Below are 17078 nucleotides of genomic sequence, written 5' to 3'. Positions count from 1 at the left end.
CCCCAAAATTGAGGGGTTTTGCCCCATTTTGAGGTGTCTGAAGGAGGGGGGGGACCCCGAAATCGTGAGGTTTTGTCCTATTTTGCGGCAGCTGAAGGAACTCCAAAATTGAGAGGTTTTGCCCCATTTTGAGGTGTGTGAAGGAGGGGGAGGGGGGACCCCAAAATTGTGGGTTTTGGCCCCATTTTGGGGGGGGGGATTTTGGGGTGTAAGGCCTCGTTTGGGCGGGGGGGGGAGAAAAAAGACGAAAATGGACAAAATAAACCCCAAAAATAGAGATATATAATATAAAATTAAACCTCACCCCGAGACATTTTAACCAAAAACGGAGAAAATTGCCCCAAAGCGGCGCTGAATTTTTGGAGAAAAGGTGAAAAATGAGGGGTTTTCTTTTTTTTTTTTGGTGTTTTTTTTTGGAGTGGGGGGGGGGTGAGGGGGGGAGACCCGGATGTGGGCGCCACGTTTTGGGTGGAAAAAATGGGAATAAAAGAATGGTGACAATGAACCAAAAAAAAAAAGCACCAAAAAAAGCCCAAAGTGACCCAAAATTATGGGGGAAATGGTAAAATGAATGAAAAATGACCGTGGGGGGGCGGGGGGGGGCATCAGGAGTTGTTCTGGTTCTGATAGATGGAGGCTTTCTCCTTCAGCAGGTCCAGACACAGGTGGCAGCTCCAGCTCCCTTTTGGGGGAAAAAAAGGGGATTTTGGGTTTTTTGGGGGGAAAATGGGGATTTGGGAGGGTTTTGGGGGGCATCTGGGGAAGGGGAAATTGGGTTTTGGGTTTCTTTTGGGGGGAAAATGGGAGTTTGGGTTTGGGGGGGGAGATTTGGGGTCTTTTGGGGGGAAAAATGGGGATTTGGGGGTTTTGGGGATGGATTTGGGGTTTTTTGGGGGAGGGAGTTGGGGTTTTTTGGGGGAAATGGGGATTTTGGAGGGAAAAATGGGGATTTGGGTTTTTTGGGGGGCATATTTGGGGTTTTTTGAGGGGGGGTATTTGGGGTTTTGGGGGGATTTTGGTTTTTGGGGGGGGATTTGGGGTTTTTGGGAGGTGGTTGTCCCATCAGCTTTGTTAACGGGGGTCAATTTGGGGGTGAAAGTGGAGTTTGGGGTCGCTGAGTGGTGACCCTACAAACCCTCCTCCTCGTTAACCTTCGAGCCGGGTCATTAATGCCCAGCTGTTGATTAACCACCCTCGTTAAGGGCTGAGTCAGCCATGCTGAGTCAGCCCAGAGGAGGAGGAAGAGGAGAAGGAGGAAGAATCACCCCAAAATTTACCAAAATTTGGTCAATTTTAAGGCCCGGGAGAGTAAAAATGATCAGTTTTAGTGGATGAGGGGAATTCATGATGATTTTGGGGCAAAAATGTGCTTTTCTGGCACTCTGGTGGAGCAGAAAAGGGACAGTTGGGGAACGCTGCCACGAACGACTCCATCAGTTCTGAGCAGATTGTTCAAAACCCCAAAATCTCCCCCAAAATAGAAGGTGATGAAAGGCTCTCAGTGGTTGGTTGGGGTTTTTTTTTAACCAAATTTGCCCTTTTTGGACCCGTTTTTGGAGGCACTCACCCTCGGGGGGCTCCGACATGGGGGGTGTGAGGCAGTACATGTGGTAACCACGGTCACAGTCGTCACAGAAGAGCAACTGGTCCTGAAAATGGGGGGGGAAAGGTGAAATTGGTGAAATAACAGAAAAAATGGGGAAAATAATGGGGGAATTGGGGGAAATAATGGGGGAATTGGGGGAATAAGGGAGGATGTGGGGCAATAATGGGGGAATTGGGGGAAATAATGGGGGAATTGGAGGAATAAGGGAGAATTTGGGAGAATAATGGGGGAATTGGGGAGGGGGTACAATGTCCCCCCCCACCCCCACAGGGCTGTCCCCACACGCTCCCAATGTCCCCAGTGTCCCACCCACCCCCACAGGGCTGTCCCCACGCACTCCCAGTGTCCCCAACCTCCCCCCCACCCCCACAGGGCTGTCCCCACGCACTCCCAGTGTCCCCAACCTCCCCCCCACCCCCTTGCCGTTGCCCCCACGGGTTCCTGGTGCCCCCCGCTGCCCCCAGGGCCGCTCACGTCGTTCTCGGAGGTGCCGCAGATGTTGCAGCACTTGCACTCGATGCACTGCCAGCGGTACGTCTTCACGGCCGCCATCATCACCGGGGTGAACTGCAGGCACGAGGGGTGTCCTGTGGGGAGGGGGGGGGACAGCGGCGTCAGGGGACACACACACACCCCAATCCCACAGGAGATGATCCGACTCCACGTGGAGAACCACGCTGGGAAAGGCCTGGAGACGCCCATGGACTCAAATCCCAATGGAGAAGGCAATTCCCAAGGGGACAGCCACGGTGGGAAAGGTCTGGAGATATCCATGGACTCAAATCCCAACAGAAAAGACACTTCCCAAGAGGATAACCTTGTTGGGAAAGGCCTGGAGATGCCCATAGAGGGTGAAAAAGTCCTGGAGGTGCCCATGGACTCAAATCCCAATGGAGAAGGCACTTCCCAAGAGGATAACTGCAGTGGGAAAGGCCTGGAGATGCCCATGGACTCAAATCCCAATGGAGAAGGCAATTCCCAAGAGGACAGCCATGGTGGGAAAGGTCTGGAGATGCCCATGGACACAAATCCCAATGGAGAAGACACTTCCCAAGAGGATAACCGTAGTGGGAAAAGCCTGGAGATGCCCATGGAGGATGAGAAAGGCCTGGAGATGCCCATGGACTCAAATCCCAATGGAGAAGGCACTTCCAAGTGGATAACCGTGGTGGGAAAGGCCTGGAGATGCCCATGGATGAGCATTCCTCCAGGAAAGACCCATTATTTGAGAAGCAGATCACGGTGGAAAAGGCCTGGAGATGTCCATGGACGCAAATCCCAATGGAGAAGGCACTTCCCAAGAGGATAACCTTGTTGGGAAAGGCCTGGAGATGCCCACGGAGGGTGAGAAAGGCCTGGAGATGCCCATGGATGAGCGTTCCTCCAGGAAAGACCCATTATTTGAGAAGAAAATCACGATGGAAAAGGCCTGGAGATGCCCACGGACTCAAATCCCAATGGAGAAGGCACTTCCCAAGAGGATAACCATGGTGGGAAAGGCCTGGAGATGCCCATGAAGGGTGAAAAAGACCTGGAGATGCCCACGGAGGGTGAGAAAGGCCTGGAGATGCCCATGAAGGGTGAAAAAGGAGATGCCCACGGCCACAAACCCCCACGGGGACGACCCTTTCCCACGTGGGTTTCGCGCTGGCAGAGCCGCACCGCTCACCCGATCGGCCGCAGTCGGAGCACGAGACCAACTCCTCGGGCTGCCCCGTCTTCTTGTTGATTTTGGAGTCCCCCAGGCAGAAGTCGCAGTAATTGTTGGGCAGAGCCAACCCATCGGGGCCCTTCTTGGCTGGAGGGGGGAAAAACAGTGGGGAAAAAAGGTGAATTTGGTAGAAAATGGGGGGGGGAAAGGTGGGAAATGCTTTTGGATGTCCTCACGCGGCGATGTCAGAGCTTTGGGGTGATGCCCGGAAGGGGTCAGGGTCGTGTGGGGGGGTGTTGGGGTCAACCCTTCCATTTCAACCAACCCCAAATCCTCCACGTACCTCCAGTTGTCAACCAATCCCAAATCGTCAGCCGACCCCGAAGCTTCAAACTCCAACACATCAACCAACCCCATCAACCAACCCCAAAACTTCAACCAACCTCAACACATCAACCAACCCCATAACCTCAACCAACCCCAACACATCAACCAACCCCAAAACTTCGACCAACCTCAACACATCAACCCCAAAACCTGAACCCCAAAACCTCAACCAACCCCACCAACCAACCCCAACCCCATCACCCACCCCGACACACCAACCAATCCCAACATGTCAAACAATCCCAAAACTTCCATCAACCCCAACACCTCAACCACCCTCAACACCTCACCCACCCCGTCAACCAACCCCATCACCCACCCCCAACACCTCACCCAACCCCAACGCACCAACCAACCCCATCACCCACCCCCGACACCTCACCCACCCCCAACACATCAACGCACCCCACCACCCACCCCCAACACCTCACCCACCCTCAACACGCCAACCAACCCCATCACTCACCCCCAACACCATCACCCACCCCCGACACCATCACCCCCCCCAACCCCATCACCCACCCCCAACACACCAACCAACCCCATCACCCACCCCCAACTCTATCACCCACCCCCAAACCCATCACCCACCCCCAACCCCATCACCCACCCCCAACACCCCAACCAACCCCATCACCCACTCCCAACACCTCACTCACCCCGTCAACCAACCCCATCTCCCACCCAACACACCAACCACCCCCACCACCCACCCCCAACCCCTCCCCCACCCCCAACACCCCAACCAACCCCATCGCCCCCCCCCCACGCCCCCACCCCTTACACTTCTGCTCCTCGGAGCGCTGTGAGACGGGGGTGGGGGGCTGCGAGTCGTCCTTGTCGTCGCCCTCCTCCTCGGCCAGGTGTGAGTGCGCGTAGTGGTAGCTCAGCCCCGGTCTGTTTTTGTACCGCTTCCCGCAGACTGCAGACAGAAATGGGACCACGTGAGCCCCCCCCGCGCCCACCACCATACCCCCAGCCCCGGGCCACACCACAGACCCCTTTTTGCCCCACTTCTCTGCGTTTCAGCCCCGTTTGGGTTGGTTTTCCCCCATTTCACCGTTTCTTTTTTAACTTTTCGCCCCTTCTCTGCCCCATTTCTCTGCTTTTCTGCCTTTTTTCTGCCCTATTTCTCTGCTTTTTAGCCCCAATTCAAATGGCCTTTTGCCCTATTTCGTCTCTTTGTACCCCATTTTGCTGCTTTTTGGCCTTTTGTCCCTTCTCTGCCCCATTTGGCTGATTTTTACCTTTTTCCTGCCCCATTTCGCCTGTTTTCACCCCATTCCGCCTCTTCCATTGCCCCCCTTCACCCCTTTTTGCTTTTTTCTGTCCCATTTCTCTGCTTTTTAGCCCCATTTCCTTGCTGTTTTGCCTTTCGCTTTTATTACCCCATTTTGTCTGTTTTTACCCCACTTCGCCCACTTTCTTTTGCTTTTTTTGCCCCATTTCTCCCATTTTTTATCCCATTTTTGTCTGTTTTTACCCCATTTCGCCCACTTTTTTTTGCCTTTTTCTGCCCCATTTCTCCCATTCTTACTGTTGTTTTTTTGCCCCATTCCTCCTTTTTTTTTACCCCGTTGTGCCTTTTTTTTTTTTTGCCCTATTTCATTATTTTCACCCCATTCTTACTGTTTTTTTGCCCCATTCCTCCTGTTATTACCCTATTCTCCCTCTTTTTGCCCCATTTCACCCATATTTACCCTGTTCTGGTGCTTTTTAGCCCCATTCCAGCTCTTTTTAGCCCCATTCCACCTTTTTTACCCCATTCTGCCTCTTTTTGCCCCATTTTGCCTCTTCTTACCCCATCCTGCCTCTTTTTTGCACCTGGTTTCACCCATTTTCGCCCCCTTTCACCTTTTCTCACCCCATTCTCTTGCTCTTTTTGCCCCACTCCACCTGCTTTCCACCCATAAGAAAAGTAAACCCAACCACACCAACCCGGCCCCATTTCCCCTCTTTCTGCCCCAAAATAAGGGGGACGACGCCACCCCCGTGCCTCCCTCCAGATGAGCACTCGGAGCAGCCAACCCCCCCCCAGTGCCCACCCCACAGCACCCCGGGGTCACCATTACACCCTATAACAGCGGGGTCGATCGTTTGTCCCAAATCCACCCTTTTTCCACCCAAAAGAAGCCGTGAGGGCGCAGCACCCCCAGCCACGACTCAGCCTTCCTCCCCCAGCAGTGAGGAGGAGGAGGAGGAGCGCTGATGGCGCACATTCACAGCCCACCCGCGGGGTTTTCTCGTGGCCCCGACCGATTTTTGCTGTTTTTTTAACCCCAAAAGCCCTTTTTTGGGTTGTTTTTCCTACGGGGGGGATGGGGGGGGCGATGTGCTTTGGCTCAGCATGAAAGGAGCAGCAGGGAGGGCGATCCCACCCAGCCCTGTAGGGGATTTGGGGGGGGGGGGGGGGGGGGGAAGTGGAGAGAGAGCGAAAAATAATGGAGGAAATGAGGAAAATGAGAAGAAAAATGAGGGGGGAGGCTGAGAAATAGGGGGGAAATAGGAGGGAATGGGGTCAGAAATTAAATAGGGAAATAGGGTATGAGGGTGGATGGGGGTGAACTGGGGTGTATGGGGTGTACTGGGATGTATTGGGGTGTGTGGGGTGTATTGGGGTGTATGGGGTAATGGGCATGTATTGGGGTGTATGGGGGTGTATTGGGATGTATGGGGTGTATTGGGGTGCGTGGGGGTGTGTGGAGGTGTATGGGGTAATGGGCGTGTATTGGGATTTATTGGGGTATATGGGAGTGTATTGGGATGCATGGGGTGTATGGGGTGTATTGGGATGCATGGGGTGTATGGGGGGGTGTGTGGAGGTGTATGGGGTAATGGGCGTGTATTGGGATTTATTGGGGTGTATGGGAGTGTATTGGGATGCATGGGGTGTATGGGGTGTATTGGGATGCATGGGGTGTATGGGGTGTATTGGGATGCATGGGGTGTATGGGGGGGTGTGTGGAGGTGTATGGGGTAATGGGCGTGTATTGGGGTGTACTGGGATTTATTGGGGTGCATTGGGATGTATGGGGTGTATTGGGGTGTATGGGGGTGTATTGGGATGTATGGGGTGTATTGGGGTGTATGTGGTGTATTGGGGTGTGTGGGGTGCATGGCGTACATAAGACAAAACCTACATAACGCAGAACACGTGGAAGGTAAATAAAGGAACGATGCAAAACACACACGGGGCCTAAAAACACACACAGACACAGAGTGAAGCTGCACACAGTGAGGGGGGCGGCGGCAATAAACAGCACTCAGTAAATCCTATCGGCCCAACACCGAATGAATGGACGGGGAGAAACGCCGTGCAGAGGGCAGTGGGGAGGCCCGGAGCACAGCGAGAACCAACGGGGGCACAGATGGGCTACGGGGGGAATTACGAGGGCAATTAACACCCATCAGTGCCCATTAAGGTATGCGTAATGTAAGCTAACCCCTGCTGGGGTCCATTCATGGGTGTTCAATGGCAAATAACACCCAGGAGTGCCAATTCAGGGGGTGTGTAGTGGCAAATAATACCTATTGGTAGCAAATAATAGACGTGTAATGTAAACTAATACCTATTAATACCAAATAATACATGTGTGATGCCAAATAGTACCTATTAGTGCCAATTAATGCACGTGTAATGGCAAATAGTACCTATTAATGCCAAATAACGTATGAACAATGCCAAATTAATACACATTAATACCAAATAATACCTGTATAATGCCAAATAATACATATTAATGCCAAATAACGTATGTACAATGCCAAACTGATATGTATTAATACCAAATAAAGCCTATTAATGCCAAATAATGTATGAATAGTGCCAAATAATACCTATTAATGCCAAATAATGTATGTACAATGCCGAAGTAATACAGATGATGAATAGAAATCATGATAAAGTTAATGGCAGTGATAAAGTTAATGACAAACGAATAAACTAAAGGCATAAATAAAGACTATTAGTTGTGTTATATTAATTATTAATGTTAATTATATTAATCTATAAGGTGAAAGTACGACAGAATACGGAGATAAAGGCAAAAAACCATCAGAGACTCCATGGGGAAAAAAAGCCATTCAAATAAGTATAAAAAACATAAAAAGTGATAAAATAATAATAATAAATTAATAATAATTAAAAAAACACCACAGAACTATAAAGAATAAAACCAAAAAAGTCAAAAAAAAAAAAAAAAGGAACAAAAAAACCCCAAAAACCCCAAATTTGGGTGTTTTTGTATCTATAAAACAGCCATGGGATGGGGGCACCAAACCCACAGAAGGTCAAACTATGACAGGGAAATAAATAAAATTAATTTAAAATTAATAAATAAATAGAAGTAATTCATAAAAATTAAAGCACCACCATCAAAAAAAGGCACAAATCCACGAATAAATACCAAAAAACCCCAAATTTGGGTGCATTTCTCTGTGCGAAGCCCAGCCATGGGACGGGGGCACCAAACCCATAGAAAATAGAACTATTAGGAGGAAATAAATAAAATCAATTAAAAATTAATGAATAAATAGAACTAAGTGATCCAAATTAAAGCACCACCATCAAAAAAAGGCACAAATCCACGAATAAATACCAAAAAAAACCCCAAATTTGGGTGCATTTCTCTGTGTGAAGCTCAGCCATGGGATGGGGGCACCAAACCCATAGAAAATATCATTACTAAAAGGAACAATAAGATTAATTAAAAATAAATAAATGAATAAATAAAACTCATGAAAATCAAAGCACCACCACCAAACAAAGGCACAAAACCAGAAATAAATACCAAAAAAAACCCCCAAATTTGGGTGCAATTCTCTGTGCGAAGCTCAGCCATGGGATGGGGGCACCAAACCCATAGAAGAATACCATTATTAAAATGAAAAATAAAGTTAATTAAAAATAAATAAAAAAAAACAAAACTAACTGATCCAAATTAAAGCACCACCATCAAAAAAAGGCACAAATCCACGAATAAATACCAAAAAAAACCCCCAAATGTGGGTGCATTTCTCTGTGCGAAGCTCAGCCATGGGATGGGGGCACCAAACCCATAGAAGAATACCATTATTAAAACGAAAAATAAAGTTAATTAAAAATAAATTAAAAAAAACAAAACTAACTGATCCAAATTAAAGCACCACCATCAAAAAAAGGCACAAAACCAGAAATAAACACCAAAAAAACCCCAAATGTGGGTGCATTTCTCTGTGCGAAGCTCAGCCATGGGATGGGGGCACCCGATGGAGTGGAGGCGGTGGGACGCAGCGCGGACCCCCACCCCCCCCCGGCCCCCCCCGCCCCCCCGGCCGTACCTCGGTCGGGAGGTTTCAGGGAATGCTTTTGTTTGTAACTGTCTGAAACACAGAAAGAGAGAAGTGAGAGCAGCGGGACGGACAGCGGGACGGACAGCGGGACAGCAGAGAGGGGGGGGGGCCCTGTGGGGGCCGCTCGGGGAGCCTCGGGGGCCCTTTTTTGGGCCTTTGTGGCTTTTTTGTGGCCTTTGTGGGCCCTTCTATGACCCCTTGTGGCCCTTTGGGGGCCATTTTGGGGCCTTTGCGGCCCTTTGGGAGCCATTTTGGGGCCCTTTTTTGACCCTCTGTGACCCCTTGTGGCCCTTTGGGGGCCATTTTGGGGCCTTTGCGGCCCATTGGGAGCCATTTTGGGGCCCTTTTTTGATCCTTTGTGACCCTTCATTGGGCCTTTGGGGGCCATTTTGGGGCCTTTGCGGCCCATTGGGAGCCATTTTGGGGCCCTTTTTTGATCCTTTGTGACCCTTCATTGGGCCTTTGGGGGCCATTTTGGGGCCTTTGCGGCCCATTGGGAGCCATTTTGGGGCCCTTTTTTGATCCTTTGTGACCCTTCATTGGGCCTTTGGGGGCCATTTTGTGACCCTTCATGGCCTTTTGGGGTCTTTGTGGCTCTTTTCTGACCCTTTGCGGCCCTTTGGGAGCCACTTTGGGGCCCTTTTTTGACCCTTTCTGACCCTTCATTGGGCCTTTATGGCCTTTTCGTGGCCTCTGTGACCCTTTATTGGCCCTTCTGTGGCCATTTGTGGGCCTTTGTAGCCCTTTGGGAGCCATTTTTGGGCCTAAGTGGCCCTTTTGTGACCCTTTGTGGGCCATTTTGGGGCCCTTTTGTGACCCTTTGTGGGCCACTGAGAGCCATTTTGGGGCCTTTCTGTCACCCTTCACGGCCCTTTGTTGGGCCTTCAGAGGCCACTTTGGGGCCCTTTTGTGACCCTTCACTGAGCCTTTGGTAGCCATTTTGTGACCCTTTGTGGCCCTCTGGAGGCCCTTTTGGGGCCTTTCTGACCCTTTGGTGGCCTTTTCGGGTGTCTGTGGTCCTTTATTGGGCCTCTGTAGCCCTCTGGTGGCCATTTTGGGGCCCTTTTTGGGCCTCTGTGGCCTTTTCATGGCCTTTGTGGCTTTTTGTGGGCCCTCTGGTGGCCATTTTTGGGCCCTTTGGAGCCCTTTTTGGGGCCTTTGGTGGCACTTATTTGATCTTTCCTGGTCCCCTTCTGGGCCTTTGTAGCCCTTTGGGAGTTCTTTATGGCCCTTTTTTGGGCCGCTGTGGACCTTTCATGTACACTTCAGACCCTTTCAAGTGCTCTTCTGTGGCTTTTTTTTTGAGGCTTTCTGGTCCTTTTGTGGTCATTTTCGAGCCTTTTGAAGTGTGCTTTAATAGCCCTTTATGTGGTCCTTTTGTGGCCCTTTCTGAGCCCTTCTGTGGCCCTTTTTGATCCTTTTGTGGCCCTTTTGTGCTCATTTTTGGACCCTTTCAAGTACCTTCTAGTAACCCTTTTTTGTCGCCTTTTTGGTGCCCTTTTTGGCCCTTTCTGGTCTTTCTGTGGCCCATTCCCAATTTGGTGGCCATTGTGGCCCTTTTGTGGCCTTCTGAAGCTTTCTGTGGCCCTTCTGGGCCCATTTTTGGGCCCTTTTGGTGCCTTTTCACGGCCCCTTCTGGTGGCCCTTTCTGTGGCCTTTTGTGGTCTTGTGGCCCATTTTGGTGACCCTTGTGGTCATTTTGTGCCCTTCGGAGGCCCTTTGTGGCACTTTTCTGCCCACTTTTCTGCCCTCTTTTATGTCTTCTTTTGTGCCCTTTCATGACCCTTTTGGTGACCCTTTCTGTGGCCTTTTGTGGCCCACTTTGCGGCCTTTTTGTGGTCCATTTTGTGGCTATCTTGGTGGCCTTTTGTGGCTCTTTTACAGCTTCCTGAGCTGCGTTTTGCAGCTATTAAAAGCCCTTAACAAAGAAAGCAGAGCTCAGGTTGGGATCAAGAGGACCCGGAGAGGTCTCTCCCCCCACCATTTGCACAAATGTTCCCTTTTCAGGCTTAAAAATTAAGAATCAATGCCACCCCACAGCACCACCTGCCCCGAAACGCCGTCGCAGAGGTTGGGGTACTCACTGTCGCACGCGTAGGGTTTGTCCCTGTCCTCCAAAATGGCAGCATCCAGCTTCTTGCGTGCACCTCCAACGCCTTTGCCCTGGGTTTGGGGGTGGGGGCAAGAAAAATAAGGGAAAAAAGGAAAAATTAGAGGTAAAACCAATCCTCAGAGGTTGGAGAGAGGAAGGAATGATCCCACAGTGCCACTCGGTGGGGAGAGCCTGCAATGACTGCTTTGGGATGGAACGGATCCAGGTGGGATCTCTCCAGCACTGAAAATGGGTGGTTTTTTTGGAGGGTAGAAATTTGCCCAATTTCTTGGGATTTGGCGTTAAAACGGCGCCGTGGATCTCACCTTTGCTTTCCCCTTCCCCCTCCGCTTTGGTGTGTCCTCCTCATAGTCCTCATCATCCAAATCATCCAGGAAATCGTCCGGCTCCAGGATGCGCTGGGGAAGAGGGGGAGGAGAGGGGGTTACAACAGAGAACACCCCCCAAAAAAGGGGAATTCAGGGTGATTTGATGAGGATTTGGGTACGTCCACATGGCTGTGGGGGGAAACTAAGAAACCTCAGATATCTGGGGGGGAATTATGGGTTTGATGTCCATCCTGCCAGTGGGGAATTCAACTCCTTGAGGAGCGTAGATGCAAAAAGGTGAAAGCAAAACTTAAAGAGTAAAATGAATGAGTTTCCATCGAAGCAAAATAAACCAACTGATCATCATTTGCCCATTTTTCGGCCTCAGTTCCCTTTCTGCCCTCCTATTTTGTGTTTCAAAACCTCTTTTTGTTCCAGAACGATAGGTGAAGACAATGTGCTTGGAAAGAGTGTGGTTTTCAAGCTGCTAAAAACCTCATTTTGCAGGAAATCGGCCCAAAAGGAAAAGCAAACCGAACTCTGAGCACTATTAGGAACAAAGGGAGTTTCTTCGAGGTTTGTCTGTATCCAGGAGGCTGAACAGCAGCGAGAATATGGGATGGGAGGAGAAACAGAAAGAAAGAAGTGATGCAAAATCAAACTGTGGGGACAGCTTGTGGAATTCTGGGGAGAGAAAGTGCTTTATTGGGTATCTGGGGGGGTTCTCATGGGGTTTTGAGGAGGATGGATGGCACTGCTATAGCTGGGGTCACCCCAGGAGGGCCACAGCGTCCTCTGTGCCGCCCAAAATTCATCTGGGAAGGTTTGGGGGGGGTTCTGTACCTTCCGTGCACGGCTGTTGGTGACGGGGAACTCGCCCAGGCTGTCATCGTCCATGCGGGGGTCCGGGAGGGAGCGCTTCTCCAGGGGGTCAGTCCTCAGCAGTGCCTCCAGGCTGCTGCCGTCCTGTGAGATCAGCCCTTCCTTCTTCAGGGTCTGGTCGGTGTCTGCAGGAGGAAGAGAGAGGAGGGGTTGGGTTGGAAGGGTCCTTACAGGTCACAGAATTGGTCAGAAGGGTCCTTGCAGGTTACAGAATTAGTTGGGTTGGGTTGGGTTGGAAGAGACCTTAAAGGTCACAGAATGAGTCGGGTTGAGTTGGAAGGGATCTTAAAGACCACAGAATGGGTTGGGTTGGAAGGGCCCTTAAAGATCACAGAACCACAAAACAGTTCGGGTGGGTTGGAAGGGTCCTTGAAGATCAACGAATGACAAAATGGGTTGGAAGGGTCCTTGAAGATCAACGAATGACAAAATGGGTTGGAAGGGTCCTTGAAGATTAACGAATCGTAGAACGGGTTGGAAGGGTCTTTAAAGACCAAAGAATCACAGAATGGGTTGGAAAGGTCCTTAAAGATGAATGTGCAGGAACGTACGTGGCCCTCTAACAACAATCAGACCCACAACAACAGCCAGAAAGCAACAACAGGAAGGACTCACCCGGTTTGATGGAAGGGAAGGAGAGCCTCGGGTCCTCCGGAGGATGAGCACGGCGTTTTTTTCCTCCAACGACGTGCAGGATAGGAATAAAGCTGCCCCGCTGCTAAACCTTTTTTGGGGAAAAGAAAACAAAAAACCCCGTTATTATCGAATCCAACAGCACACAGCGATCCGTCGTGTGGGCCAGGAGCAACCAAACCCCTACCTGGCCCACGGTGCCTCTTCTCCATCCAGATGTAGCAGTTGCTCTGAGCCACGCCAGTCTGTGAGTCGAGGAAGGGCAAACGGACGCTGCGCTCAGCGCAGAGCCGGGCGTTGTAGTTGTGGCACTGCTCCATGGCATCCCTGTAGTACTGCTCGCCAAGGCTGGAGGGGCAACGGGAGGGGGTCAGGAAAATAGCCCGGGTGGTTTACATGCAAAATCCGAGAGGAGTTTTTGAGGGAGAAGGAAAATCTGGCTTGTTTCCGAGGTGAGACACCAATTTTTGGACGTTTTGGGGTGTTGGGAAGAGCTTTGATGGAGAAATCTTGAAGGGAGAAGGAAAACTCAGCTCACTTTCACGCGTCCTACTGCATTTTTGGACACTTGGAGCCATAATTACGTTAATTGGGATTGTTCCATCGTGGCGATGAGAGGGAAGAGCTGAGTTTGGCTGCTGGAAACAGAGCTGCAGGAGAGGCGGAAGGGCAGAAATGCATCAGCACTCCCTGTTTTATCGATGGGTATTGATTGTGGTTAAACACCGGCTGGGAGAACTGCACGGAGCACGAGGAGACGGCTAATTACGAAGGGGAAAAATTAATTAATCAAAGGATGCTCGTGGTATGGCAGGCAGAGGGAAAGGAAGGCTTCGGAAATGGGGTGAAATCGTTCGGGTGTTGGTTTATTCCTGAAAAAAGGAAACAGTGCTCGATGCCTTCGCTGAATGCAAAGGATTGCCATGCTCGACTTCGCGCTGCGTGAGCCCCAAACGTAGCACTCAGGCTCCAAAATCTCCCTTTTTTTCCTCATTGCTGACTGCAGAGGGAGCCCAAAGGTCGCCTCTGGAGGCAGAAATTGGGACTGGGAGGGAAGAATCCCTCCCTGAGCTCTTAATTTCCTCCTACATCACCCAGAAACTCCTCGAGTGCCCCCAAAATACGCTGCATCCAAAGGATTCCCTGCAGGATTACAGAGATTCGGTGGGAAACTCGGCCTTTTCGGTAAAAAGCTCCACAAAATGGGGTTAAAAGCCAAGAAAATAAGGAGTCTTTGGGGACGGCTGCCCTGCTCCGATTGCTGCTGTTGGCGGGGAGGAAATAAAGAGGGATTTGATGCAGTTCTGTATCCAAAAGGTGAGGATGGGCTTAAGAAGATAATAAAGAAAACCAAATCTTGATGTTTTTTGCCCCAAAGGAGAGATCCAAAGCCTCATCTCAGCAGCTTTCTTAAACTCCAGCCTCAAAAGCCGGGCTTCAAATCAATAAATACGCTCCTGCAATGCAGGAAGTGTGATTACTTTGCAGCTTAATTGCTCGTGTAATTAGGTCGAGGTGCTGTCTCGCCTGCTCCGTTTGGCTGTTGATTTGGGGCAAAAAAGTGTGGAAAAGGAGGTTTTGCTCTTCAGGGATCGCACGGCGGATGGAGGGCGGTGCCAAAAAAAGTGCACAGGAGATGCAAAAACCTACAGAAAATGTCCAAATCTGGGGGAAGTGACCTAAAATCGACAGGAAGACACCCGAATCTTATGGATAATGCCCCAAATCTGATGGATAATGCCCCAAATCTGATGGACAGAGACCAGGAACCTATAGATAGTGACCAGAGTCCTATGGGAAGTGACCTGGAACTTAGGGATAATGACCAGAAATCTATGGGTACAGCCCACAAACCTATGGATAACCACACAAAACCTATGGAGAGCCACCAGAAATCTACGGATAATCATAAAAAGCCTATGGATAATCATAAAAAGCCTATGGATAATCATAAAAAGCCTATGGATAATCATAAAAAGCCTACGGATAGCCACCAGAAATCTGTGGACAGCCATGAAAATCTACAGATAACCACAAAAAACCTATGGATAATCACAAAAAAAACTATGGATAATCACAAAAAACCTATGGATAATCACAAAAAACCTATGGATAGCCACCAGAAACCTATAGATAGAGACAAAAAGCTATGGATAACCACCAGAAACCTATGGATAACAACCTGAAACCTAAAAACAGCGACCAGAAACCTATAGGAAGTGCCCCAGTGATGAAGAAATCCCTTTTTGCTATAGCAAAGGATCCTATGGCCCCCAGAGATGTATAGGATCCCTGCTCTGGGCCTCTATAGGGGATACCTGGTGTCCATAGGGTATGCTCTATGTGATCCTATAGGGGGGATCTCTATGGGTTCCTATAGGGGGGGATCTCTATGGGTTCCCCTCCCCAAGGACACAATGAAGAGATCCCTTCTCTTACAGGGCACCGCCTATAGGGCCCTAAAGGTCCACAGGAGCCCCTGTAGGGCCCCACAGGGAGAGCTCCCCCGCCCCACAGCGCCCCACAGGCCCCAAACAGCGCCTTTCCCCATTCGCACCGCGTGTGGGGGGGCACCACACGGCCCCAAAGCGCTCTCACGGCCCCACCGCCCCCCACACGGACCCCCCCCCAACCCCGGGGCAGCCCCACAGCCGGGCAGGACCGCATAATTCCCGCGGGATACGGGGCAGAAGAGAGGGGGGAAGGGGGATTTCACTCACAGCTTCACCACATTCTGTACCACCGCCGCCATTTTGCCTCCGCCGCCGCCGGAGCGCCGCGCTGCGCGCATGCGCGGGGAACGGCCGCGCTGCGCCTGCGCAAAATGGCGGCGCCCTTCCCCCCCTCCGCCCCGCCTTAATTCGGCGCATGCGTCGTGCGCGCGGCCTAGAGGGGCCGCGGTGGGGTTCTGCGCATGCGCGTTCTGACACCGGGGGGGGGGGGGGGGGGGGGGCGTGGGGGTTCTGTGCATGCGCGGGGGAAAGGCGGGAAAACGTGAAGGAGAACATTGGAAGGAAAAAAGGGGAAAATGGAAGAGAGAATGTGAAGGAAAGGGGCAACGCTGGGGGGATATTGGGGGAAATATGAGGGGAAATGGGAAAAATATGAAGGTAAGGGGGAAAGTTGGAAGGATATTGTGGGAAATATGAGGGAAATTTGGAAGGAAATGGTTAAATGTGGGGAAAAATGATAAAATCTGAGGAAAAAAGAGGGGAAACGTGAGGGTTGGGGGGGAAATAGGGGAGAATTGGAGGACTAAAGGGAGAAATCTGAGGGGAAAAGGGCAGTGTGGGAGGGGGAAATGGGAGAACGTGAAGGAAAAGGGAAATAATTGAGGGGGAAAGGGGAAATTGAATAGAAAAGGGGAAAATTGGAGGGATAAAAGGGAAATTTGAGGGATAAAGGGGGAACGTGAGGGGGGAATTGAGAAGAAAAGGGGGGAAAGGGGAAGGAAATGGCCGAAGTGGAAGGAAAAGGAGAGGAAAAGGGAGGGAAATGGGGGGGAATGGGAAGAAAAGGGAAGGAGTGGGAGGAGAAGGATGGGGGAAGGGGAGAAGGTGGGAGGAAATGGGGGAAAGGGGGAGGAAATGGAAGGAAAAGGGGAAAATGAGAGGAAAAGGGGAGAAATGGGAGGAAGTGGGAGAGAAAATGGGAAGGAAAAGGGGGGGGAAGGGGTAGGAAATGGGAGAGAAAATGAGTGTTTGGGTTCCGTTAGGATATGGGTTTAATTAGGGTTTGGGTTCAATTATTGGGTTTTGGGTTCAAGTCACCCTTCCCTTTGGGCACATTTCTGTGTCCTTTGGGCACCAAATACGAAACCCAGCACCCAAAGGAAGCCTTTGCTTTGTGGTTTGTTTTAATTATCACTATTAACCGTCGGTTTTAATTGCTATTTATTGCCTCGGAGCATTTGTTGGTTTGAGCCAACGCCAGAATTCTGCACAAAATCATCAAATCTCCCTTTTCCACCTCAGTTTCTTTGCACACAACCATGAGAGCAGTCCCCCACCCCCAACCGGCCCTCCCCTTTCTTTACTCTTGATTGTGTTCTCCCAATTAACACATCTCAATTAGCCACCGATCTCAACGTTTACCCCCCCAGGTCTCGATGTTCAGGATGGATCAGGAAGCAGTGGACCCACTGCTCTGCCATTCAACCCATAGGTG

General features: G+C 50.5%; 1 protein-coding gene across 1 annotated transcript; it reads right to left on the bottom strand.

The window, feature by feature from the left end:
* Positions 1 to 390: 390 nt before the first annotated feature.
* On the bottom strand, positions 391 to 15682 carry DPF2 (double PHD fingers 2). The gene is given in 13 exon segments (NM_204331.1): positions 391 to 682; positions 1568 to 1649; positions 2081 to 2193; positions 3276 to 3404; positions 4429 to 4566; positions 8964 to 9005; positions 11060 to 11138; positions 11394 to 11486; positions 12240 to 12403; positions 12894 to 12948; positions 12950 to 13002; positions 13099 to 13259; positions 15632 to 15682. Coding segments are annotated over 13 exon segments (1218 nt in total). The 5' UTR covers positions 15664 to 15682; the 3' UTR covers positions 391 to 605.
* Positions 15683 to 17078: the final 1396 nt, after the last annotated feature.

The sequence above is a fragment of the Gallus gallus genome (assembly GCF_016699485.2).
Source record: "Gallus gallus isolate bGalGal1 chromosome 39 unlocalized genomic scaffold, bGalGal1.mat.broiler.GRCg7b 39_unloc1, whole genome shotgun sequence".
Lineage (NCBI taxonomy): Eukaryota > Metazoa > Chordata > Aves > Galliformes > Phasianidae > Gallus > Gallus gallus.
Note: the sequence above shows the minus strand (reverse complement) of the source record. Positions and strands in the feature narration are given on the sequence as shown.